The sequence below is a fragment of the Chiloscyllium plagiosum genome, chromosome 20 (genome assembly GCF_004010195.1).
Source record: "Chiloscyllium plagiosum isolate BGI_BamShark_2017 chromosome 20, ASM401019v2, whole genome shotgun sequence".
In the NCBI taxonomy this organism is placed as follows: domain Eukaryota; kingdom Metazoa; phylum Chordata; class Chondrichthyes; order Orectolobiformes; family Hemiscylliidae; genus Chiloscyllium; species Chiloscyllium plagiosum.
In genome coordinates, this window is record NC_057729.1 from 289,096 (window position 1) to 316,609 (window position 27,514).

Here is a 27,514-nt window from a genome sequence, read left to right on the forward strand (position 1 = left end):
GATAGGTGGAAGGAGGTTAAGGTGAGGGTGATAGGCTGGAGTGGGGGTGGGGGCAGAGAGGTCAGGAAGAAGATTGCAAGCTAGGAAGGTGGTACTGAGTTCGAGGGTTAGGACTGAGACAAGGTGGGGGGAGGGGAAATGAGGAAACTGGAGAAATCGGAGTTCATCCTTTGTGGTTGGAGGGTTCCTAGGCGGAAGATGAGGCACTCTTCCTCCAGCTGTCGTGTTGCTATGGTCTGGCGATGGAGGAGTCCAAGGACCTGCATGCCCTTGATGGAGTGGGAGGGGGAGTTCAAGTTGCTTCCAATGAAAGCCAGCATGCAGGTACAGCAGGCAGTGAAGAAAGCTAATAGCATGCTGGCTTTCATAACAAGAGGAACTGAGTATAGAAGCAAAGAGGTCCTTCTGCAGCTGTACAGGGCCCTGGTGAGACCGCACCTGGAGTATTGTGCAGGTTTGGTCTCCAAATTTGAGGAAAGACATCCTGGCTATTGAGGGAGTGCAGCGTAGGTTCAGGAGGTCAATTCCCAGAATGACAGGACTGTCTTACGCTGAAACATTGGACTGACCGGGCTTGTATACCCTCGAGTTTAGAAGGCTGAGAGGGGATCTGATTGAGACATATAAGATTATTAAAGGATTAGACACTCTGGAGGCAGGAAGCATGTTTCTGCTGATGGATGAGTCCCGAACCAGAGGACACAGTTTAAAAATAAAGGGTAGGCCACTTAGAACAGAGTTGAGGAGAAACTTCTTCAGCCATGATCATAATGAATGGTGGTGCTGGCTCGAAGGGCTGAATTGCCTACTCCTGCACCTATTGTCTATATCTATATTGTCTATATTTGCTTTTCCAACGCAGGCCTTGCTTCCTGGACGTAGCACTATCTCACGGGGGGGACTGTTTTGATAAACTTCAATTAAATTTAACATGGAATAAATTGCAGGACTTAGAAACGAACATATTTATTTTCAAAAAGCTTTCATCACTTGCACAACACAGCAAACTGCATTGAAACAATTCCACATCACTAAATTTAATCAAATTAATCCCAACATGTATTACACCTTTTGGAATAATAGCCAGCTATATGTATGCTTGCAGAGAGGTGGGTTCATTGGGTCATACAGATCGCAGACTATAAAGAACAGAATTAGATCATACAAGGTTGTGTGTGTGGTGTGAGAAACAGGTTTGGGTCAGTGTGCATCTGTGTGGAGACATACAGACATGTCAGTCTCTGTCAGTGTGAGGGAGCAAAGAAAATTACTGGTCAAATGGGGCTTGTCTTGTGTGTGGGAGCAATAGAAGGTCCCCAGTTAGATCCTAAATCTGCACTGCGCTAACCAATTCCAGAGGAGTATTAGGGATCCCTTGAATTCAGTGCAGACAAGAGAGCTGAGGAGGGGACGTGGATAAAAATTGCCCAGTGATCCAACACATTCAACTGCTGAAACACAATAAAGCAGTTGCACAAGTGATGGGAGGCTAACGGCTAGCAAGGAGCCTCAGTTCTGAGGAGGGTGCGGGGGTTGGTGGTTAACAGAGGGAACAAGAAGCTCTTTCAGTCTCTACAACTTAGCCAATTAACTGTTTGAAACCAGCAGGGACAAGAGTCTCTGGGATCCAACACAGAAATTAGGTCATGAAGCAAACGTATCTCCTGCACACACCTATTCCACCTCCTCTTGCTCCATGCCAGCCCTCTAGTTTAACTCTACCTGTGCTCCCGTAAGCGTTGCCATATCGAGGATGATATCGGCCCCCAGATCCTTGGATGCATAAGCTACTCCATCTGCCAGCACCAAGCGCCCCTCGGCATCAGTATTGTTAATCTCAACTGTCCTGAACGCAAGAGAACAGAATCAGTTAGCAACACACAATAGGAAAACCTAGCATTAGAATGGAATAGGTGACAGGGGAGTGGTCTACCTGTCTCACCAACATGCAGTTACACTGAAATTTACTCAATACTTCTCCCTATAACTTATAAGTACTCCTTCACTCAAAAAAACTAGAGATGACAGCATTGCTCAGTTAGTGTAAAACAAAGTGTAAAATGTATTTAACCCCAACATTCATCAGCAACATATGAAACACACAGTCAAAATCACAGAAGAGTAACTTCTCTTAGGGGTGGCATGGTCGCTCAGTGGTTAGCACTGCTGCCTCACAGCACCAGGGTCCCAGGTTAGATTCCAGCCTCGGGCGACTGTCTGTGTGGAGTTTGCACATTCTCCCCATGTCTGCGTCGGGTTTCCTCCCACAATCCAAAGATGTGCAGGTCAGGTCAATTGGCCATTCTAAATTGCCGACAGTGTCAGAGGGAAATGGGTCTGGGTGGGTTACTGTTTGGAGGGTCGGTGTGGACTGGTTGGACCAAAGGGCCTGTTTCCACACTGTATGGAATCTAATCTAATCTTCTCTATCTACATTCTTCCCTCAACTAATATTATTAGAACAAACTAATAGCCCATTCATTGCTCTTTACATTGATATATAAACCATCACATGGTTAAAAAAATTGTTTTATCATACGGTAAACAATTTGAGAAGTGCTAACAATTACAACCTTTATCTAGAATTGAAAACAACTCCATCAAAATCTTGACTAAATCACCCGCGTGAACATTTTTACCACCACAGTGAACTCGTCTGCACTGTTGAAAATATACACTGCAGCCTTACTTTCCAGAATACATCTGATGAATATCGTCGGGTCTAGTTGCTTTGGGTCCAACAGCATTTTCAGCCAGGCAAAACACAGCATGCAGATTATCCTTAAAACCCTGAAATACAAACAGGCCATAGATGGGACTGTAGCACACACTGCAGATACGTTTCTGCACCTGGCCTGGCAGTGAAGCACACTCTCTTGACTGAACAGCACAATGCCATCACACAGGGTGAACGCTGGAAATAACGTCGAATTTTCAGAGGGAGCGGGAAAGCATGTTATCCCATCGCTGCCTCAGACACATATTCTAACAGGTCAGGGGTGGAATAGGTTATGGGTAGCTAAACAAACAATTAGGAGACCCTTCTCCCAAGCTGCTGTGGGTCCTCTGACAGGACGTAGCCTCCCAGAGACAGACCAACCCCCACAGCCCCAGAACAATTAAAGCAAAACCCTGGTGACAAGGTCAAAAGATGTTGCACCTAGTCTGATATTCAAGAGTGAAGCTCTCCCACAGTAGGAGTCTGGCAGCTTTTTAAAGAATTTGGAATGTGCCAAGAGCAGCTGTCCCTGATTTACAGGCTGCTTTTACAGTGTGGGAATATCTCCCATTAGCCCAGCAGCATCTCGAGCCTGTTCACCACCGAGATGGCCAGCAAACACACTCTGGGCATGGTCTGACCATTCCTCCTCAAATCCTGCCAGGTCACCTCTGAGTGCATAGGCCCTGGATTTGATCCCATGAATTGGGTCCCAATCCCACAACACTACAGGGATGCATGATATAGCTGAATTATCATAAATCTCAACAAATCTAACGGACAGGAAAGACCACATTTCAGAATACAAAATATCCAGAAAAGGGGACAGGACGAGCGATGCAAAAAATGAGAAAGATAAGCAATTCACTTTGGTGGGTTGTCCGCTGTGTCAGTTCACTCAACAAGGAGAAGGGAAATGTATTCAACAAAAGGAAAAGTTAATTTAATGGTTGACTAAATGTAACTGGAAGACAGGTGGTGGTGGGATGGGGTGGGGTGCAGTGGCATAGTTGTCATGTCACTGGAGTAGATTAGAGACACGGACTCAAATACTGTTCAGCAACTGATGGAACTTCAATTCAACAAATGCAACTCTATCAGCATTATCAGCTCGTCTCAGTAAAGAGTAACCATGACAACCTCTGTTGATTGTTGTTTTAAAAAAAAATCTGGTTTGCTGATATCCTTGAGGGAAGGAAATATGCTGTCTTTACCTGATCTGGCCTACATTTGACTGCAGGTACACAGCAAGGTCACTGACTCTTAACTGCCCCCTGAAATGGCCCTAACAAGCCCATCAGCTCAAGGGGAATTAGAAATGTACCAAACAATGGTTTGCCAGTGATATTCATGTCCCTCAAAAGAAAAAAAAAGTTGAAAACAACCAAGTGATTTAAGAGTCATAACCATTATACCTTTTGTGTGGTTCCAACATGACCCAGAGCATTGCAGAACCTACAAGAGCTAGTGAGTGCCTATTTCAAAATAGACTTCATATGCCACCTGGATAATATCTAGCAATTAGCAATTGTAAGAAATATGGAAGGATGTTGTTTTTGCAGATATAGAAAAGCAAGAGTGTGTATGTGCAGACAAGGGGTACAGGGAAAAATATCAGCTAGGCAAGCATTAGGGAAATGTATCTTTATCTTTCATGCATAATTGTGGATAATTGAATACTAACTTTAGTGCAGAATTATTAAAGCAAATAATTTCTTTCATCATAATGTTTTAAATAATTTAGTCTCAGCAAAATAGCTGAGATAGCTGTAACGCATAAACTAGGCAAGAGAAGACACATTGTCAAAACGTATGTTCAAGAATGGAATGTACCTGTGAACAATGGAAGATGTTACAAGCAAAGTAAAAAGAACATCAAGATACAAGTTTAGCCTTATGTCAGCACTTACAGAGGGAAAGGTTGCCAACTTGGAGAAGGGGGGAAACAGTAAGGGCGGAGCACAGAGGGGCAGTGGCAGAAAATAATGAGAGATTGGGTAACATAGGAATCGGGAGAGGTGACCTCACGCAGGTCAAAAGTATAACTGTGTAATAGTTTGAATAATCATTACTTCAATCGCTTTCTGCAATTGAGGTCCTTTCTTGCAAGATCCTAGAATAAATAGTCTTGTTTCCAGTTTTGGTGGTCTCGTCTAATTTTATTGAATTTTGTTTCTAACACAATGATGGAGACGAACTACCAAACAATTGAGTTGGATGTGGTCAATTACTCTGAAATATGAACAGGAAAATGCTAAAAGGAGATAGGAGATGGGGTTCAATGGGATAAGTGCAGAAATATGTTAAAAGGGCACTCAGAAGCAAAGAGGGACATAAGGAAACACATTGAAACAGATGTAAAACATAACAGTAGGAAGTCTTTTCCAAATGTTGACCGTAATTAATGAGTTAATTACCATACATGGTACCATTTTCATTCCTGAAGAAGGGCCTGTGCCCGAAACGTCGAATCTCCTGTTCCCTGGATGCTGCCTGACCTGCTGTGCTGTTCCAGCAATCAAGTTTCAACCATTTTCAAACTGGAGAATGGCCACAATACTCTGATTACTTGCAGCAATATTTACAAGTGAAGATGTGTGCACTATGCCCTGCCAATACTAAATAAACAAAGACACAATATATAACTGATATCCATATGTTTGAAACCTGAAGTCTTGAACCAGCAGAGAATCAAAAGCAAAAGATTCCAGAAACAGACAGTATTTATCTTAAATAACGAAGTATTTTCACACTCAAGGCTGTGAAAATTCAGACTGAAGTTTGAGCATGGACAAGTAGTTAGATTTAGGATAGAAAACAATTCCTTCAATAAATGTGTAATACTTAAGAATGAGGATAATACTGAACTTGGTAGGTGTCATACGTTAGGAGTTGGAGAAAATATTTAAGTGACCTTTGTAATAGCAGATGAAATGTAGTACAGACAAATAAACATGCAGAAGGAAAACAAGCAGCTCACATACAATGCATCTGCTAGAAGGATACAGAGTTGACAAAGACTTAAGAGTCTCAGTGAACTTGATGGATAATCTGTCCAACCAAGGTCCAACAATTAAAACCACAAAACAAATTCCATAAGTGTCCAGATTTGTCAATGAGTCACTTTAGAGACATGGAAATGCAACAGGAGCTGCAGAGAACAGCTACAAAGCTGATCCCTAGTGTCAGGTTTGATTTAGAAAAGAATGAAATTTGGGACCATAAGTTTAAAGCAGCAAAGGTAAGGTTAGGAGTGTCACCAGGAAATTTCTATCTATACTGAGTCTTCAATTTGGAATGCTCAACAAGATAAAATGGAAGAAATAAATCCTAGAATAATTTAGGAAGCAACTTTTTTTTTAAAATTTATTCATTTTGTGGGATATGGGATTGCTTTATTTATTGCCCATCCCTTGTTGCCCTTGAGAAGGTTATGAGTTGCCGTCTTGAACCGCTGTAGTCCACCTGCTGTGGACAACGTCATTAGGGAGGGAATTCCAGGATTTTGATCCAGTGACAGTGAAGGAACAGCGATATGTTTCCAAGTCAGGATGGTGAGTGACTTGGACGGGAACTTGAAGGTGGTGGTGTTCCCATATATCTGTTGCCCTTGTCCTCCTGGATGGAAGTGGTTGTGGATTTGGAAGGTGCTGTCCGAGAATCTTTGGTAAATTACTGCAGTCCATTCTGCAGATAGTACACACTGCTGTTACTGAGCATTGATGATAGAGGGAGTGGATGCTTGAGGATGTAGTGCCAACCAAGCAGGCTGCTTTGTCCTGGATGGTGTCAAGCTTCTCAAGTGTTGTTGGGGTTGTGGGGAGTATTTCATCAGACTCCTGACTTGTGGTGGACAGACTTTGGGGAGTCAGGAGGTGAGTTACTAGCCACAGTATTCCCAGCCTCTGACCTGCTCTAGTAGCCGCTGTGTTTATGTGGCGAATCCAGTTGAGTTTCTGGTCAATGATAATCCCCAGGATGTCGATAGTGGGGGATTCAGTGATGGTAACACCATTGAATGCCAACTGGATGCTACATTCTGGATGGACTATCTCAAGAAGCTGAACAGCTTCGTTCATACCTACCCTCTGATTTTAGAGCCACAAACTGGCTATTTCTCCTGCACAGGATGCTTATGACATATGAAATTCGTGCCCTCCTGCATAACTCAACAATTCACTGAAGAGTACAGTGGACCACAAAGCCATTTTGTAAGAATGAGCTATTCTTGTTGGAACCTGCACTGCACTGCATTCTCTCACCTTGGGCAGGAACATACTTTACCTTTGATCAGCAATTCTGGTTCCTTGCGTCATTGGGTAACAGAGAGACAGGAAGGATTTGTTCAAAAAGGTTCATGCAAATTACTGAAAAGAATATCTAACTTTTCATAACTTGCTGTTAGAATGAGTATCACGATCTCTTACTTAACCAACACATCCTGACAGTGACAGTGAGCCAAAACCCCCTGTGAACCAGTTACAATAACAGCAACACCTGCAAGGTTACTGAAGGAAAAGAACAATGTCAACTTGGGACATAGAACATTGGGTAAGAATCTTATTCAATTCAGTCCTACTCCACACCTGATTAGGACAGAATGAAGTTAAAACAGCATACAAAGGTTAAGTAGTGTGGATAATATTAACCAGCCAAAGTGATCTCTTGGACTATTATAATCATGAATCAGCAAATCAAGATAAGCAGCAAACTGCAATAAAAGTACAACCAAACCAAGTGTTTTCACATTGGCACACAACACTAAAATGAAATACAGCAGATTCATCATTTTAAATGCAAACTGTTAGTTCAAACTTGCACATTCACTATCTGCTACAATGATTTTGCCTGGGGTCAGAGAGGAATTTCCTCAATACTTTCCCCAATTTCGTCTGGACTTTCTTTAATAGGGTTTGGTGGCAAGAGATCATATGATTTTCAGGTCAGGTGGAGTGTCTGTAAGATAGTATGTGGAATGGCTGAAGAATTAAACAGAGGTCTTTTCAAGTCCATCACAGTTTGCATGAAGTTAAATTGGGTGTAAAGGTCCAAATCAGTATTGGACTGGAGCACAATGAGGTTCTGTCTCGGTCAGCCCAGAGTTTAATTTCACTTTCACTCAGTATCAGAGTAAGAATCAAATCTGGTTTCAGGCTGCAGCAGCATAACATGAAGTGGATTTGTGCTGTTAATGCAGGTGTACAGTAAATGGAAGACTAGTTCCCTGTTACAGAGTATAGGCTACCGAGCTACGCAGTATTCAGTGATAGGGGAGGTTGCCTCGAAAATCAGTTTTCCCTTCTGTGGAACAAAGACAGACTCCTTCACATCAGCACAGTACGACAGCCTGAGCCCTGTAAAGCTCAAAGAGATTGTCAACAGGCACAGATATCAGAACATCACAAGTTTCTGAACCAATATTTCTTCTTATACAACACAAATACAGGAAAAATAGTAGCTATGAAGCACTCACTTGTTTCACAGCAGCCTTAAAAGCTCCAAGAATAGCAGCTGCACCACCACAATCTCTCTTCATTCCTGGCATGGTGGTCTACAAAAGAATATGTACAACATAAATCATACATTTGTGCATTCCACTTCTTCTTACCATGTTGACATTTAAAATAGGAGCTTCCTATGTAAACTCATCATGCATTGACTGCTTCTTCCCCCACCCAAAGCAGCTGTTCACCACTGGAAGAAAGCCAAAACTGCTGTGCAACGGGGAGACAGTGGTCTAATCAGTCCAGGTCAGCACATCCTGAACAGGAGGAATCATCAACCTAATTACATTTAAACACAATGACCCCAGATCCTTACTGTACAGTTTCAGGTGACTAGCTTAAGTGACAATTTCCATTATAGGAATTTACAACTGAAGTATAAAGTGAAAGAATGAATGAGTTTAAAATAGCAGCTGAATTCAGTATGTGCATCTTAGTCCAATTAAATCCTTTTCGCTAACCCCACATATTATTTGATCTCAATGCGCCAGAAGTAAGGCTGCAGCAGTTTGACAAGTACTTTAGATCCTATCCAAGGTAATAATGAACCAAGCCTGTAGTTTTTTTAATGTGCTTTATCAGCAAGAACTTTGCACTGATTTGACAACCAAAGTCGGTCTCACCCAAGCTAGATCAGAGGTCAAGTTATGAAACGCAAGATACAGATTGCCTTTAAGATTCTCCTTAACGGTAATGGGTGAGTCGTCAGTTCTTAGCTGGAGCACTAAATAATACTCTCATGGCAACAGACTTCTTCTAAGGAATAATGAATGGGGAACAGACATTTATTGGAGTCTTGCAGTGTACAAGCATTAGGGTGCAGCACAGAGTCCTGACTGATTTGCTTGTGCAGTTGTAACTAACTGAGACAGCAAGAAAAAGAGACAATAGTATATATTGGGCATGGAAGCCTCATGCAGCTGGGAAATCATTTGAAGGACAATTTACTTGTTCGCTATCGCCACAACATAAAAGCAGTGCTAGAGACTGTCATGCATTCAGGGCTTAAAAGGGATAGAGTTCAAATGTAAAATTAGGATCCTTTGCACATGTTGACTGACTAGAAATAAATGCGGAAGAGAAGGACAAAGCAGCAGCCAATGTAGATAACAGAACAACTAGATGAGTATTAGTCTCCTCTTAACAGGAGATCCTTTGTGAAAAAGCAATTGATGGAGATTCACTATATGAGCTGTCAGCATTGAACTAGATCAAGTTCTGCTGTTCCTGGACATGACGTTCCAGCATGGAACTTCAGGCTGCCCGACTGATACTGAGTGAGAGACATTTTCTGTAAAAAATGCTGATCAGCTGTGGCATTGGTGTAGGTTACTTATCTAGGACCACCAGAGTGACTTTCCAATTTGCTGTGGTGTGCATTTGACCTTGACTGGATATCTAAAGTGTAATTAATTCCTCTACTCCCATCCTCTCTAATTTGCCTGTCTGGAAAACCTGAACTTGCAGTTACTACTTTTTTCCAAACTGAAAGCTGAAGTAGTATATAAAATTATGAGATAATTGGACCTTCTTCCCCCTAGGGTGGAAATATCAAATGTCAAAGGGGTATACTTCAAAAGGTGAGAGGGGACAGATTTAAACGAGACGTGCGAGGAAATGTTTTTACACAGAGGGATTCACTCAATCCCTACTGTCTATACCTGACAGGTACTCCCTTCTTTTTCTTGACCAAAACTTCAATGTCTCTGTCATCCAGGATTCCCTATACCTACCAGCCTTGCCCTGCACCCTAACAGGAACATATTGTCTCTGGACTCTGCTTATCTCATTTTTTTAAGGCTTCCCACTTTCCAGCCGTCCCTTTACCTGTGAATATCCACACCCAATCAACTTTTGAAAGTTCTTGCCTGATACCGTCAAAATTGGCTTTCCTCCAATTTAGGAACTTTAACTTTTAGATCGGGCCTATCCTTTTCCATCACTATTTTAAAACAAGCAGAATTATGATCACTAGCCCCACTGACACCTCAGTCACCTGCCCTGCCGTATTTCCCAACAGTAGCTCACGTTTTGTTCCGTCTCTTGTAGGTACATCCACATATTGGAATCAGAATATTTTCTTCTACAAATTCCTCTCTATCTAAGCCCTTAACATTATGGCAGTCCCAGTCTAAGTCTGAAAATTTAAAATCTCCTACCATTACCACCCTATTCTTACAGACAACTAAGATTCCCTTACAAATTTGTTTCTCGATTTCTCGCTGACTATTGGGGCAGTGTATTATGCAATAGCAATAACATAATTATCACTTTCTTATTTCTCAGTTCCACCCAAATAATTTCAATGGATGTACTCCCCAGAATATCCTTCCTAAATACAGGTGTAATGTTATCCCTAATCAAAAATGCCACTCCTCACCCCAGCTTGCTCCCTTTTCGATCCTTCCTATAGCATCAATACTCTGAAACATTAAGCTGCCAGGAATCCCAGCCACATGTTCCCAACCATGTCCTGAGTTCATCTGCCTTACCTGTCAGGCCTTTTGCATTGAAATAAGTGCAGTTCAATTTATCAATCTTACCTCATTGTCTGCTTTGTCCCTGCCCACCTTGACTGTTTGACTTGCTCCTTTTCCTAACTGCACCAATCTCTAATTGATCTCTTTTCTCACTATCTCCATGTGCACCCACCCACCCCACACACATTCCCCTCCCCCCTCAACTTTACTAATTTAAATCCTCCTGAGCAACTCTCGTAAGTCTCGCTGCCAGTATATTAGTCCCCTTCTAATTCAGATGCACCCTGTCCTTCCTACAGAGGTTACTTCCAGAAGAGATTCCAGTCATCCAAAACTACGAATCCTTCTCTCCTGCACCAGCTCCTCAGCCAGGCACTCATCTGCTCTATTCTTACCCTCATCAGCATGTGACACCAGGGGTTACTCAGATATTATCACCCTCGAGGACCTACTTTCCTCTCACTATGTCATTAGTTCCAATATGTATAATGACCTCCTGCTGGTCCCTCTCCCCTTTGAGAATATTCTACACTTTCTCCAAGATATCCTTGACCCTTCCACTCAGGATGCACCACACCATTCTGATTTCTTGCTGTTGGCCACAGAAATGTCTGTCTGTTCCTCTGACTTAGAGTCCCATATCAAAACTGGTCACCTGGAGCCTGACGGGCCTCTCGTTACGCCAGTATGGACCAGAAACTTGGCTGTCAGCATTACATTCTCCCCGAGAATCCATCACCCCCTACATTTTCCAAAGCAGGATACTTGTTTGAGATGGGGATAGCCACAGGAGACGCCTGCATTAACTGTCAACCACTCCTACTTTTCCCAGAGGCAACCCATCTAGCTACCTGACTGTATCTGCGGTTTTTTTACCTTCCTGAAACCGTTATCTAACACACCCCCTAGCTCCTGTAAATTCCTCATTGCCTCTAACTGCCATTCCAACCTATCCAAGCAACCCAATAGGAATTGCAACCAAACATGCCTTCTATGGACATAATCATTAGTAATATTGAAATTCCAATCTCCCACATCCGACAGATAGAGCATTCTGTTAAAGGCCATCTTTGCACCTTAACAGTCTACAGACCCAGGAAATGTGCAGTCTTACTGCTCTCAAAACACTGCTTTACGATAACTTTGTACCTCCATTTCACATTTTTTTTAAAAAAGTTTAATCAAGAGCAGATCTCGTTGCTAATTGTAAATAGCTAATCCAAAAACCCCATTCTACTGACCACTGTAACTTTACAAAAAAAATCCAGTAAGTTTACACTTTAAAAAGCCATTGAGCTGTTCCCCTACCATTAGGAGCTCCCCACACAGATTTCTCCAAGGTCAGCTGTGAATTTCACTGTTTCTTTATTTTTCTTAGAACTTACTCCATACTTTCAACTAAATAGCATTTGCATAGCAAATACATTTTTTAAAAGCTATTAGTTTCTATGGGAACCGTGAAAATTACTTTCATTTGATTTCCCAAATAGTTTGAAAATAAGCTGAAAAATGAATTAAAATGCTCCCAAAAATGCTCAGATCATTCAAAGCAGAATGGGATTGGTGGGGGGGGTGGTGCAGAGAAAAAAAAAGAGAGAGATATCTTCGGATTCACATCGTGGAAATGGTCCTGGGACGTAGAGATCATAGGGTCCATGCCTGGACAGGAAGGGATACTATAGTTTGGCATCACTGTGGAGATGGAATTGACAGGTCAGGGTTGGAATGCAGAGTCTGATAACATGAGGGAAGGAAGATGGTAAATGTTTGGAAAACCATCTCCCCAGACTTGAAATAAATTAGTTTAGATTTGGAAAAAAAAATAGAATGTTCAGAAACTGATAAAACATTTTTTTGGTGTCTCAAACTGGCTTCTTCATTCATCCCAGACTAAGGATATCACATAATAATGAAGTGGGAAACTGTTGATAGAAAGTGGTGCCAAACTCCATTCTCTTCAGATCTTTTATAATGGAAGAGTGTGGTGCTGGAAAAGCACAGCCGGTCAGGTGGCATCCGAGGAGCAGGAGTGTCAACGTTTCGGGAATAAGCCTTTCATCAGGACTGAGGCTTGTGGACCGAGGGGTCTGAGAGATAAATGGGAGGGAGCTGGAGTGGTGGGGGTGGTGGGGGGAGGGGAAATGAGGAAACTGGTGAAAAACACATTGATCCCATGTGCTTGGAGGGTCCCAAGGCGGAAGTTCTTCCTCCAGACATCAGGTGGTTAGGATTTGGTGATGGAGGAGGCCCAGAACCTGCATATCCTTAGCGGAGTGGGAAGGGGAGTTAGAGTATTCAGCCAGAAGGCAGTGGGGTTGGTTAGAGTGGGTGTCCCAGAGATGTTCTCTTAAACGATCCACAAATTGGCTTTCTGTCTTCCCAATGTACAGAAAACTACATCAGGTGCAATGGATACAGTAGATGATGTGTGTGGAAGAACAGGTAAATCTCTGATAAATGTGGAAGGATCCTTTGAGGCCTTGGATGAGTGGAGAGGTGTGGGCACAAGTATTGCACTTCCTCACTGAGAGGGGAGGATTAGCAGGGGGCGTGGACCTGACAAGAGAGTCATGGAGGGAATGGTATCTCCGAAACGCAGATAGGGGTGAGGAGGGAAATATATCTCTGGTGGTGGGCTCTTTTTGTAGGTGGCAGAAATGGAAGGAGAATAACGCGATGTATCCGGAGGTTGGTGGTGTGGAATGAGAGGATCAGGGGGATTCTGTCCTTGTTGCGATTGGAGGGATGGGGTTTAAGGGCAGAGGTGCAGGAAGTGGGGGAAATGCACTGGAGGGCATCATCGACCGTGTGGAAAGGGAAATTGTGTCCTTAAAGTAGGAGGCCATCTTTGAGCAGATGCTGCAGAGGCAGAGGATTTGGGAATAAGGATAGCATTTTTACAACAGGCAGGGTGGGAGGAGGTGTAGTCCAGGATGCTGTGGTAGTTGGTGGGTTTGTAGTGGATGTCCATGTTGAGTTTGTTGCAGGAAATGGAGATGGAGAGGTCCAGGAAGGGGAGGGAGGTATCTGAGATGTTCCAGGTGAACTTGGGGTCAGGGTGGAAGGTGTTTGTGACGCTGATGAACTGTTCAACCTCCTCGTGGGAGCACAAGGTAGCACCTATACAGTCATCAATATAGCAGAGGAAAAAGTGGGGAACGGTGCCGGTGTAGCTGTGGAAAATGGACTGTGCCACGTACCTGACATAGTTAGGGCCCATGCAGGTGCCCATGGCTACCCCTTTGGTCTGGAGGAAGTGGGAGGATTGGAAGTAGAAATTGTTGAGGGTGAGGACCAGTTCAGCCAGTTAAATGAGAGTGTCAGTGGAAGGGTACTGGTTGGTTTGGCAGGAGAGGAAGAAATCAGAGGGCTTGGAGGCCCTGGTCATGGCGGATAGATGTGTACAGGCACTGGATGTCCATGGTGAAGGTGTTGGGGGCCTGGGAATCAAAAGTCATGGAGAAGGTGGAGGGTGTTGGTAGTGTCCCGAAAGTAGGTGGGGAGTTCTTGGACTAAGGGGGAAGAGGACAGTGTCAAGGTATGTACAGATAAGTTCGGTGGGAAGGAGCAGGAGGAGATGATGGATCGACCAGGGCAGTCAGGTTTGTGAATCCTAGGAAGGAGGTAGAATCGGGCAGTGCGGGGTTCCTGGACTATGAGGTTGGAGGCTGTTGGTGGGAGATGCCCCGAGGTGATGAGGTTGTGGATGGCCTGGGAGAAGATGGCTTGGTGATGGGGGGGGTGAGGTCATGGTCGAAGGGGCAGAAGGAGGAGATGTCCATGAGTTGACACCTGGCTGCAGCAGGTTGGTGCACCTCAAACTACCACAGCATCCCCCCCCACCCTTGTCTGCTGGTTTAATGGTGAGATTGGGTTGGAGTGGAGAGCTGCGCGTTGCAAGGGTGACAGGTTGGACAGGTTGAAGTGATCTACGTCCAGGCAGCAGTTGGAAATTAAGAGATCAAGGGCGGATAACAGACCAGCACAGGGTGCCCAGGTGGGTGGGATGTATTGGAGGCGGGAGAAGGGTGGGCAATAGTCTTAATGGAAAAAGTAAGCCTGGAGGTGGAAGTGGTGGAAGAAATGTTCAATGTCACAAAGCATGTCAAACTCATGGATCCAGGAGCATAGTAGGGTTAAGATGAGGCCTTTACTGAAGACTGATCATTCATCCTCAGTGAGGTGGAAGTCTGCGGGGATGGTGAAAACATGGCAGGGCTGGGAGCTAAGACCTGGTGGGCGGATGGAGCTGGGAGCAGGAGCAGAGACTATCACTGGAGCGTGGTTATAGGATCATGAGTGATGTCACCAATGGAAGTGACGCTGGCCTTGGGTCGGGGGGGATCGGAGCCTTCGGTGGTACCCGCAGGGACAGAAGTGACATAATGTGTGACATCAGCAATGTTGTTGTTCTATTGAGTAACACCGGTGGCTGCAACGGTGGAGGCAGAAGTGATGTGCAAGGTAGACTTTGCGTCCGGTCCGGCTGCGGTGGATCTAGTGGCGGTGGTGGATCTTCCACAGGTCGTGGAGGTGGTTGTCTTGCCAGTGATCACAGAGACTTCTACACACATCATCTGCTGTATCCGCTACAACCAATGTGGTCTCCGCTACATTGTGGAGACATGATGCCAACTTGCGGATCGTTTCAGAGAACATCTCCAGGACACCTGCACTCACCAACCCCACTGCCCTCTGGCCGAACACTTTAACTCCCCCTCCCATTCCACTACGGACATCAGGTGCTAGGACTCCTCCACCGCCAAACCGTTACCACCTGATGCCTGGAAGAACACCACCTCATTTTCTGCCTTCGGACCCTCCAAGCACATGGGATCAATGTGGATTTCACCAGTTTTTCCATTTCCCCTCCCCCCACTTTATGCCAGTCCCAATCTTCCAACTTGGCACCGCCTTCTTGAACAGTCCTACCTGTCCATCTTCCTTCCCACCTATCCGTTCTAACCTCCTCTCCAACCTATCACTTTCACCCCACCTCCATCCACCTATCGCATTCCGAGCTACCTCCCACCTCCCCACCCCTCCTCCCATTTATCTCTCAGCCCCCTTGGCCCACAGCCTCATTCCTGATGAAGGGCTTATGCCTGAAATGTCGACTCTCCTGCTCCTCGGATGCAGCCTGACCAGCTGTGCTTTTCCAGCACCACACTCTTCGGCTCTGATCTCCAGCATCTGCCATCCTCACTTTCTCCAAGATCTTTTATAGTGAATAAGGCGACTACAATGACCATTAGCCGACTTTGGTGGAATACTAACTAGAAAATGCTTCCTCAGTGGAATGTAAATATTCATGTGCCTGGGTTTCCCAGAACCTGTCACACTGAAATTCCTACCTTCCCTTTAATGCTGAGACCTCCTGTATCATACACAATGCCTTTGCCAACCCAGGCGATGGTCTGTGTAGCACCTTCAGGTAAGTAACTGAGAACTGCAAGTGCAGGTGGAGTTTCCGCTGCCTTCCCAACACCATATATACCTAGAAATGATCAAAGAAAAGCGAACATGAAACTTGACTCCCATTCTCAAGTCTATTACTGCTCCTACCAAGTACTGACTGCACGTTATGAAAGAATATATCTGGTATTGTTATTCACAACTCAAAGACAGGGATAGCAGAATACAAACATACCTCCGAATCCTTGCTCCTTCAGCTCCTCACCCCGGATAATGGTGGGAACAATCCCCAATGCGTTCCCAACCATCTTTATTTCCTGCAAATAAAATATCGATTAGAGAGAGTAAAGTTTCAATAACAGGCTCTGCTTTGGCCTAATAAGTGCACTACCTGGCATGATTCAATGCCTGGTTGGCTGGTCAGCAAGGACAACACTACAGCCTTGGCGCTTGAACTAAATAGAGAAAAAAAATCATCCACAGTTCCTAGACCTTATCGTTAATCACTAAAGAACACACCTTTTTGTTTTCTTTTGCTTTGGATTATGGACCAAAATTGAACAAAGTAGCAGTTTTAAACCAGGATTGTGGAAGGAGATACTGCTCTTTTAAAAACGAGTTATTGGAACAATATTGTGAGTTGCGTTACAACTGTTGCTTTGTCCAAATGGTGGGGAAGGATGTTTGAGACCCAAGTGCACCATTGCTCTGTGTTCAAGGCAAGTTTTACACTGAGACAGACTGTTGATTGGTCTGTCAATCAGGACCAGAGAGTGGATCAGGAATTATAAGCATGACAACATCTGTCTGATTGGCACCTGGGCAGGTGAACTGCCTGTAATGTGATCACCACAGTGGCAGTAAGTCACCAGACTACAAAAATACAGCATTCCTCTCTCACACTCTCTGGAGTAAAGTAACTCAATCGTAACTGGTGTACCATGGAAAACTGCCTTTTCAACTTCTTCAGCTTCTTTTTCTTTTAATAATTTTTCTTCTTCTTGAACCATCTGCTATAAGCTGTTGCCTCTAACTAGTGACTAAGAAACTGAACAATTAGTGTGACAATTGCTTGTATCATTAGCAAAGAACTGAAAGGACCTTGTCAATATGATCAGATACTAGAAGGGCTTGGAAGAAGAAAAGGGCACCTCATCAAATCCTGTGGACTGCTGCTATTGAACTATGTTCTCCCATATTTTGTCTATCTTCATCCATTACTTCTAGGTTTGTCTGTGTGTGTGTGTGTGTGCGTGCGTAGGGTTTTAAGCGAGCGTAAGAGTTTAAGTTAGCAGAGTTAGAAGTTGAGAATTCACATTTTGTTTGCCTGTGGTTCGGATTGATTTGCTAATAATAAACAGCAGTTCTTATTAAGCAGATATCTGCTCAGTGTTTTCTGTTAATCAGGGTCCATCAGACATAGAAATTGGGGATTTTGAATAAGTTGATTAAATCTTTTAACTATTTTTGGGATGACCCTGGGAGTAATGGGACTCAAGAATTAGTGCACTTTCCCAAGTGGCCCGTGACAGTAGATGTCTTCTTAAAAGTGAAGGATTTTGTGGAAGTTGGGTGAAAGCAGATTTGCACTCTGATATTGCCCATCGTCAAATACCTTTCCACAGAAAACTGTCTGGGACTCACATCAAAAAATGGTCAACAGATCAATGGTGACACAATACTGGGAGTATAATGGAGGAGTCTAGCTGGAAGAGTAAGCATATCCCAGTTGTGCCTCAGTTCCTCTGGGTATTACCACTGAAATGCATGGGCTCAACATGTGCCATTGGGTGAATTCACAGCAGAGGCTTTCACAAAATTCCAACAACTGTAAACATCAAGCAAAGACTACACCTTGCACTGCTAGAATATCAAATAGCAATGAATAAGGGGCAAACACTTTATATAAACCAAGCTCATGGTCCTTGAATAATTCTCATCTCCATTATCAACTGGCAGCAACACAGAACTAACCACCCTACTAAAACACTTGGCCTTACAAAACTCATACTGGAAGGGATTTATCATGAAGTTTCTGCTGTCTGACGTATAATTCTAGGAAGTGACCACTGAGTCGTGAATTGGTTCGGTGTCTTATCATGTACCCCTCTTAGTTCCATGACCTTTAACGGTCTATTGTCTAAGTGCCACTGGGTCTTAGTGACCAATAATGGTTTTTCAATCACAACTTGGAAAATCAGTTGAGACAATATACCATGGTCACTCACCTCGAGAAAAATATCAGTGTTCATTTCATTGCAGGGTGTGTCCACAATGCGAGCTGCAAGACGGATTCCATCAGCAGCACTTGCTAGACACTGCAAATAAGACAGCACATGAGTGAGGCAGAAATCCTGACAATGTCAAAGCAGCACCTTGTACAGTTACTGGTGACTTACGAGTTGAGAACAGTTTACTATGTGATATCGTGATGCCAATGATGTAAGATCAACTCATTCATCAGGTGTGACTGTACAATCAACTTGCCATGGCATCACATACAAATCCAATGTTTTAATCATGACTAAGAGAACTAACTCTATATCCCCAGGCCCCTGGGTGTCGAAGTTTAGTGCAAATCTCAAACAAATGTTAGATGAGATTAGGCTAAATTAAACCTTTGTACCAGCCATGAATATTCACGGTGACCACTCCTCACACTGGCCTTCAGATACATCTCTCTAAAGGACAGAGAGATGCCTATGGTCTTTTGGGACTGGAATGAGATGAAAATAAAGACTGTTCATTCTCTCATCCTCAGGAAACATACACAATTTTTTGAGCATTGTAGAGACTTAACATATCTTTACCCCAGCAAGATATATAAAGCATCAATCATGGCTGTACCTGGAGGACAGTCATTAAAGATAACAAGGATTTGTCTTAACCACTACTGCTAGGTACACAGGATCACAACAACTGCTCATGTCAGGAGAAGTACTAACACAAGCCGGCTAGTCGAATGGTCTGCTTCTAAAGATATAAATTCTAACTAACTAAAAATGCTAAGACACTACAAACAGTAATGGAAGGGTGAGGTACTTCTGTTTTATCCCTAGCCTTACAAAAAAAGGGGAATATTCACTGGTAACATTGAGCAAACTCAGGTTGTTGTCAATAATTGTTTCAGTATTTCTTAAAACTGAACTAAGAAGGAAAATTAAAGCCACAAGACAAATTCCAGAACACAGACGATATAAGCAGCAACTTCTAGATCAAATGGTAAATTAAAGTATGGGTTTGAAATCCATATAATTGGAGATGCTATCACTGAATCACTGCAACAAGGTCAGCGACTGAAGCAACTCATCAACAGTTAAGAAAAGGTTGGTGGCTAAATAAAAAGGGAATAAAGGGATGTGGTTGTATCGTCGAGTCAGGTTAAACATATTACAGTACTTTGGTTTCTCTGCTCCCCCCATCACAGGTGTTGCCACGTCTGTTGTACATTTCCAGTCTTTCCTGTTTCCTGAAGAAGGGCTTATACCCAAAACGTTGATTCTCCTGCTCCTTGGATGCTGCCTGACCTGCTGCACTTTTCCAGCAACACATTTTTCAGCTCTTTCCTGTTTTTATTTTAAACTTCTAACAGCTGCAGTATTTTTGCCTTCTCTATAACTCTGTTGCTTTGATTTCAATGTAATTAACCCACATATTATAAATACCATTTGAAAACCTTCACAATCACAGCCCCAAGTTTAGCAGAAATCAGAGTTAATGTTCGGGTCAAGTGACCCATCTTCAGAACTGACAGCATCCGTCAGTTCTTGCCTAGATTTTCTGATCAGTTACCTCCAGTGTTGCTTCTTCAATGGGGCCATTGTTCTGTCCAACCAGTAGGAATTCCACTGTGACCACACGTTTGTCTGTACGCCTCGAGGCACTGGATCGGCGGGAAAAGAGTGGGAATGCCCTCGCAATCGCACAACCAGACGCAAAAACGTCAGAGCGCTCACATACCATCTTAAAAGGGAACAGGAAACCACGTCAACACTTCAGTTTTGTTACTTCAATGGACTTGCTTATTTTCTAAATGTTCCACTCCTTCTCCACAGTATAGATTATTCAAAACCATATACGCAAGCGGAAAAAATCATACATGCAAGCAAATCTCAAGCTACAGAAATAAACATTATCCAATGTCCACTGACTTCTTGCCTTTTTCTGGGACAGAATGTGGGGAAATCAGGAGAACAGACCCATTTGATAAAGTTTCTGGGTGAGTGGCCCAGAGATAAAGAACTTCCAACTTAATCCTTACTTCCCGTCTTATCTGATTGAAGTAGCAGCCTTTGCATTGAAGGATCACCAGACAAACCTTCAGCCGGAAGTTAACCCTCAGTTACTTGTTTCCATTAATGAACCAGGGATGAAGGTAGCTTTCTATCCTTTCCAGGACAGCTGAAGCAATTTATCAAAGCTCTTTAATTAGTTTAGAACAAGTCTTGAAACCAAGTCCTTCTCTTTTTAAGTTCTCAACCTACCCTCATGCCTCAAAGCCCCTGGGCCTTTGCTGGGATATTGTTCTAAAACACTGACAGCCTTTTGGTATCTTACTTTGCATCCATTCATCATGGAGAAAGTCAGGACTGCAGATACTGGAGATCAGAGTCGAAAAATGTGGCACTGGAAAAGCACAGCAGGTCAGGCACTATCAGGGCAGTGAAGGACTTATGCCCGAAACATCGACTCTCCTGCTCCTCAGATGCTGCCTGACCTGCTCTGCATTTTCAGCGCCACACTTTTCAATCCATTCATCAGGTGTGACCCTGTATAATCAACTTGCCATGGCATCACATACAAATTCAATGTTTTAATCATTACTAAGAGAACTAACTCTATAGCCCCAAGCCCCTGGGTGTCGAAGTTTAGCACAAATCCCAAATATAGGTTAGATGCGTTTGGCTAAATTAAACTAAACATAAAGCAGCAAGCGAGAACAGGACCAGGTATAGATACGATGCTGCCTTTTCCACAGCTCATACTAGACAAGGAACTGGTGGGTTGGGTAAGAATGAGAGGAACACCAGACACAGCAAGTAAGTCAGTAAGAGTACATGAGCAAGGGACCAAGAGAATAAACGAGACTGCTCCAGTGCAAGTGTACAAGGTAGATGGGAAAGTGTGTCTCCTTGTGGGAGAGTCTAGGGCATAATCTCAGAATAGGGGTTCACACATTTAAGACACAGAGGAGGAGGAGGAGTTTGTATAGTGTGTACTAAATCTGTGGCGTTTTTTTACCACAAGGGGCTGTTAAGGCTGGGTTGTTGAGTATATTGAAGGCTAAGACAGACGGATTTTTAATCAGCAAGGGAATCAAGGGTTTTAGGGAAAAGGCAGGAAACTGGAAATGAGCATCATCAGATCAGCCATCACTGAACAGCAAAGCAGACTGTGTGTGCGTGCGTGTGTGTGTGTGCGTGAGTGAGTGAGTTACTGAGGGAGAGAGAGAGAGAGCGCTGAAGGAACATTAAGCACAAATTACGTCACAAACATCAGTAATTGCAAGACCAATGTTCAGCTCAGCCAAACTAAATGGAAAAAAATCAGGTGAAAGCACAGATATCCACAGGATCGATCAAGGTTCCTGGTTGGACAAGAAACCCATAAGAGTAACAATGCACCAACAGTAGAGTAGAGAGATACAGAATGAGAAGAAAATGCACACAAAGAACAAAGGCTCGGAAAATTCATTTTTTTGACGTATCTAAATTCTAGTGCTAACCATCTACTGAGCACACTCTAGACATCACACAGTCACTGATGAAAAATCATTATTCGTTTCAAAAGAAAATTTAGTCACTTGCAATTTACAGTTACAAGTAAGTGACTTCAACAATTCTTAGTCAGTTACAATGATCCTGCTTTGACTCCTGACAGTAGTGGCCTCAAAACAGCAGGCCACATTATTAGGACAGAAAATAACAGCAGGAAATGAGTGTGCTCCTTGAAAAACGGCTCCATAACTTTAAACTGTAACGTGCACAATCCAAACGTTAGATATTTAGACAAAAACAAATTTCAGGAGACCTTGGCAAACATTTCTATTTCAACATCCCCACCTTTCCCCATCCCTGTGAAGTGTGTTCAGGCAGCAGTAATTACCAAAATACAGCGATTCACTCCTCCAGGTAGGCAGCTTCGCACCAGACGGGTGAGGAACAGTGCTGCTGATGGGCTGTTGTGCCGACTGACTCGCGATGGTAAGGCAGCCACTGTGGCATACGTCAGGTAGAGGGGGCAGTTATCTGTGGGGTTCGGGTTGAGAGTGCCCAGTGCCGTCTGCCAAGCCTACAGAAGTGAAACAAAGACTTGTCTTTATTTCTACCCTCTCATGACCCCAGGAAGACCCAAAGTGCTTCACAGCCAATAAAGTTCTTTGGAATAAAACAAAGAAATGCGGATGCTGGGGATTTGAAATGAAAACAAAAATTGCTGGAGAAACCTCAGTGGATCTGGCAGAATCTGTGGGAAGAAAGCAGAGTTAACGTTTCAAGTTCTATGACTCTTCACCAAAACTTTGGAATACTGTTGGAAACATCACAATCAGAGCAGAGCAAGGGCCCTGAAAAAACAAGGGTAATCTGTTTAGTGATATGGGTTGAGGGAGTAATACTGCCCTGGACACTGGGAAGAATTCTCACACTGTTTTGCAAATGGTGCCAAGGGTTTTTACGCCTATATGAGAGGGCAGAGGGGTGCCAATGAACCACTATTCCAGCTCACGGCTTTCAGCATGACTGTAACGTCGAACCTGAAGGATGTAACCTGCAGAATATCGGCATCGCTAATGCACCAGGACAACAAGAAGTCGTTGAGTCCAAGGCTATGAACATACATAGTACAAAGTGTCTCTTGCTCCAGGCTCTGGATGTTTGAAACTGGAATGCTTGAAAAGACAGAGGGATTTGGTTATATCCAGCAATTACATAAATTGCGCACATTTTCAATGGAAAAAGAGAAAGGATTGAGCAGTGATATTGTTACTGATCGTAAAGCACCAAGATAATACAAAGCACAACAAAATGTTTCAGGCTTTGTCCAACACAGTAAAACCGCAGGACCCCACCTGCACTGAAGGAAAGGACATGCAAATCTAATCTGTGGAAACACTACAGAGAATAATCAATGGAACACAGGCTCTTTTGGGAGACAATGGAAGCAGATAGCACTGATTTACTTGAGCATTATTAAAATAATTTCAAAAAGCAATATTTTGGGATTTTCATTTTGAGTAAAGTATGGGGAGCATGGCATGATTAGGAGGATCAAGTGACTCTTGGACTCTCAGTTTGCAAAATACTCCACAAATCTCCTCAAAACTCGCTAACTCCACAGCTAAGGATTTCCATAACTCAGATCTAGGTCTGTTCCAAATTCATAGTGTGTGGTGCCTCCAACTTATAGATTTGCCAACCATTGCTCTCAGAGGTGAGATGGGTCAACGTATAGTAACGTGTGTGTCACTCCTGGTGTGGTAGTTGATGTTGAACGCTGTATCACTAGTGGGTGACACTGCTGACATTAGCTCGCTGATGAACTTTCCTGCTTTCCCAGCTTAGCTGTAGGTCAAATATGGACTCTGTTGCTTCTCAAGGGCTGATCGGTTTTAGAGTCGATGACGTCTGACCTTAGAGTCTCAGCTTCATCAACTGAACTAGGAGAAAGTGAGGACTGCAGATGCTGGAGATCAGAGCTTAAAAATGTGTTGCTGGATTGGGACTGAGATAAGGTGGGGGGAGGGCAAATGAGGAAGCTGGAGAAATCTGAGTTCATCCCTTGTGGTTGGAGGATTCCTAGGCAGAAGATGAGGCGCTCTTCCTACAGGCGTCGTGTTGCCATGGTCTGGCGATGGTGGAGGCCAAGGACCTGCATGTCCTTGGTGGAGTGGGAGGGGGAGTTACAAGTGTTCAGCCACGGGGCGGTTGGGTTGGTTGGTGCGGGTGTCCCAGAGGTGTTCTCTGAAACGTTCCGCAAGTAGGCGGCCTGTCTCCCCAATGTAGAGGAGACCACATCAGGTGCAGCAGATGCAGTAAATGATCTGTGTGGAGGTGCAGGTGAATTTCTGACTGATATGGAAGGAGCCCTTGGGGGGAAGTGAGGGGGGAGGTGTGGGCGCAAGTTTTGCATTTCTTGCGGTTGCAGGGGAAGGTGCCGGGAGTGGAGGTTGGGTTGGTGGGGGGTGTGGATCTGACAAGGGAGTCGCGGAGGGAGTGGTCTTTCTGGAACGCTGATAGGGGAGGGGGAGGGAAATATATCCTTGGTGGTGGGGTCTCCAGCTCCAAACAGACCTCATTCCTGAAGAAGGGCTTATGCCCGAAACGTCGATTCTCCTGTTCCTTTGATGCTGCCTGACCTGCTGCGCTTTTCCTTCATCAACTGAGCTCCAGGTATCACAACTGGATTTGTAAATGTACCATCTACCTTTTTGATAATTCAGATAAGGATGTAGTATGTTCATTCCAGTGTTGACCCCCTCCCTTTGCACCAGTGAGCGCTGTCTTAGTTTCCCCTATCGCTTCAAGGGTGTATTTGATTGATAGAGTTGTCTTATACTTTCCTCTATTCAGTAGCACTACAGACATGTTATGTCAGCCTCAAAAGCTGCAGACCTGAGTGCAGTAAGACAAGGTTTGTGTCTCAGCATTTCACAAGAGACTGACGTGTCTTTCTGAGGTAACCACTGTTCCATGCATCTCTTGAATTCTCTGGAGGTCAATCGTGTTCCATTGTCACATGTTATTCCCCTGCTCAGTGAACAGATCATGCACTGTGGAAATAATCATTGTGACTCTTAAATTATTTACCTTTTAGATAGAGGGAAACTTGGCATTTCATCAGCAACCACAACATATCACTTCGGTATACATTTAGAACAAATCTGTTTGACGGTCATGGGAGTACTTCATCATTATAACCTCTTTCTGATGTTTATTTCTGTATTTCTACTTTACATCGGATGGAGACGTAACACTGAGTCTTTGTTAAAGCCTTTCCCGTACACAGCTGATCTGGCTCAGAGCTACCATTCCTTCATTCCACCTCGAGATCAGTTGCTGACAAAGCACTTACAACTCTATTTTGCTGGTGTTACAGTCACAAGGTGATGCATCTTTATACCTTATCCTCGGATCACATGTACCTCTTGTGAAGTCAACTGAAAGGGGCGTCTGCCAGCACCATTTACCTTCTCAGCTTACATTTCATTCTGCACTCGTAACTCTGAAGTAAACCTCATCAAACTTGATGCAGATTGTTCTGTTGATCTGCTCCAATGGACAATGATCACTCTCCCCTTTGCAATGTCGCCACTGAGTAATCAACAAGTACTGAATGACAATCACTCTCTATGTTGGTAGATCTGGTCTCAGTTGATGCTAGAGCTTTGGATATGAATAAATCCACTTTGAGGCAGTGCCCTCAAGTCCTAGTCTCTCTTACTAGCAGAAACATCTTTTAAGTCATCGAGTCACACAGCAAGGAAACAGACTCTTTGGTCCAACCAGTCCCTGTCATGTTTCCCAAACTAAACTAGTCCCACCTGCCTGCGCTTGTCTCTTAAATGTTGTCACTGTACCTGCATCCACCACTTTTTCCTGGACATTCATTCCACATGCAACCCACCCTCTGTGTAAAAAGGTTGCCCCTCATGTCCTCTTTCTCCTCTCACTTTAAAAATAGCCCCCCTATTTTCAAACTCCCCCACCCCAGGGAAAAGACCCTTATCATTCTCCTTATCTATGCCTCTCATGATTTTATAAATCTATTTAAGGTTACCCCTCAACCTCCGACACTCCAGTGAAAAAAGTCCCAGACTTTCTAGTCTACTTTTATAACTCAAATCCTCCATTCCCGGCAACATCCTGGTACATCTCTTCTGAATCCTCTCCAGTTTAGTAATATCCTTCCTATAACAGGGTGACCAGAACTGCACACACTACTCCAGAAGAGGCCTCGCCAACATCCTTTACAACCTCAACATGATGTCCCAAATCCTATAATCAAAAGGTCTGAGCAATGAAGGCAAGTGTGCTAAACGCCTTAACCACCCTGTCTACCGATGACACAAATTTCAAGTTTGCTCTTAATGTATTTGTAGAATCTTTTTGATTTCCTTCTTAAGAATGCTCCTGCACAGTTTATACTGTTCAAGAGATTCAGTTGATCCCATTTAATAAATGATTTTAAAAAATTTTTGACTAGAACCTCAATATCTTTATTCAACTATTGTTCCTAAGCTTACCAGTCTTGCCTTTCACTCTAACAGGAACACAATGCCGCTGAACTCTCACCATCACACTTTTGAAGGCCTCCCATTTGTCAGTCATCCCTTTATCTGCAAGCAGTTTACTCCAATTCACTTTGAAAGTTCTCATTTTATACCCTTAAAATGCGCCCTACTCCAATTAAGAACTTTTAATGAACCAATTAATGATCACAAGTCCCAAAGTGTTCCCCGACTAATACTTCAGTCATTTGCTCTGCCTTATTTCCCAAGAGAAGGTCAGGTTTTGCTCTAATAGGAATATTTACATATTGATGAAGAATATTTTCTTGAACACATTTAACAAATACTTCACCATCCAAACCATGTCCACTTTACCCCGACTTCTCAGTATTCTGTAAGATTCGCCCTCACCCTTCTCAACTCCAGAATATTCAACTACTCCTCAGATGACAAGGCTTTCATCCCAGGGCTCATTCTTGTAAACCCGCTCCAATGCCAGGACATTCTCTCTTCGATCAGGGATCCAAACCTGCTCACAATATTCCAAATGCATTCTGACCAGAGCTTTAGACAGCCTCAGCAGTACATTTCTGCTCTTTTATTCTAGTCCTATTGAAATGAATTTGCTTCCTAACTGTCAACTGAACCTTAAGAGAATCCTGAACTAAGACTCCTAAGTGTGCTTCAGATTTTCGAACCCTTGCCCCATATAACAAGGTTTAGCGATCTATTCTTCTGAAGTGCATAACCTCACATTTTTCTCCATCTGCCATTTCATTGCCCACTGTGCTAGCCTCCCTGCTTCCTCAACACAACCTGTCCCTCCACCTATCTTTGTGTCACTGAAAGTTAATCTCTGTGATAGTGACCATGATACCAAGCATGTTACCATCATTGATTGCTGCAAAAACCCATCTGGTTCACTAATGGCCTTGAGGAAAGGACAGCACATTAAAGTAGATATGGAGTCATATAAAGAGCAGACTTCCTCTACAGTGGGCATTAGTCTAGCTTTTAATGCCAGCTTTTTTTCATTAAGTTCATATTTCACAACCCACCATGGTGGGACTCGAATCCATATCCCCACAGTTCTAGCCTGGGTTCAAGATTACTAGTCGAATGACATTATTGCCTTGCCTCTGCCTCTCAGCATCAAATTGTGCAGTGC

General features: G+C 43.6%; 1 protein-coding gene across 1 annotated transcript in view; it reads right to left on the reverse strand.

Moving 5' to 3' along the window:
- The window catches only part of npepl1 (aminopeptidase like 1), a 35,409-nt gene extending 8,963 nt beyond the window's left edge, over nt 1-26,446 (reverse strand). The window contains exons 1-9 of the mRNA XM_043710042.1: nt 26,411-26,446; nt 22,224-22,409; nt 19,911-20,081; nt 18,347-18,436; nt 16,354-16,435; nt 16,058-16,200; nt 8,193-8,270; nt 2,690-2,790; nt 1,723-1,846 (exon numbers count right to left, since the gene is read on the reverse strand). Coding sequence (XP_043565977.1) covers nt 1,723-1,846; nt 2,690-2,790; nt 8,193-8,270; nt 16,058-16,200; nt 16,354-16,435; nt 18,347-18,436; nt 19,911-20,081; nt 22,224-22,409; nt 26,411-26,446 — 1,011 coding nt within the window. The remainder of the gene's footprint in view (nt 1-1,722; nt 1,847-2,689; nt 2,791-8,192; nt 8,271-16,057; nt 16,201-16,353; nt 16,436-18,346; nt 18,437-19,910; nt 20,082-22,223; nt 22,410-26,410) is intronic.
- Nucleotides 26,447-27,514: the final 1,068 nt, after the last annotated feature.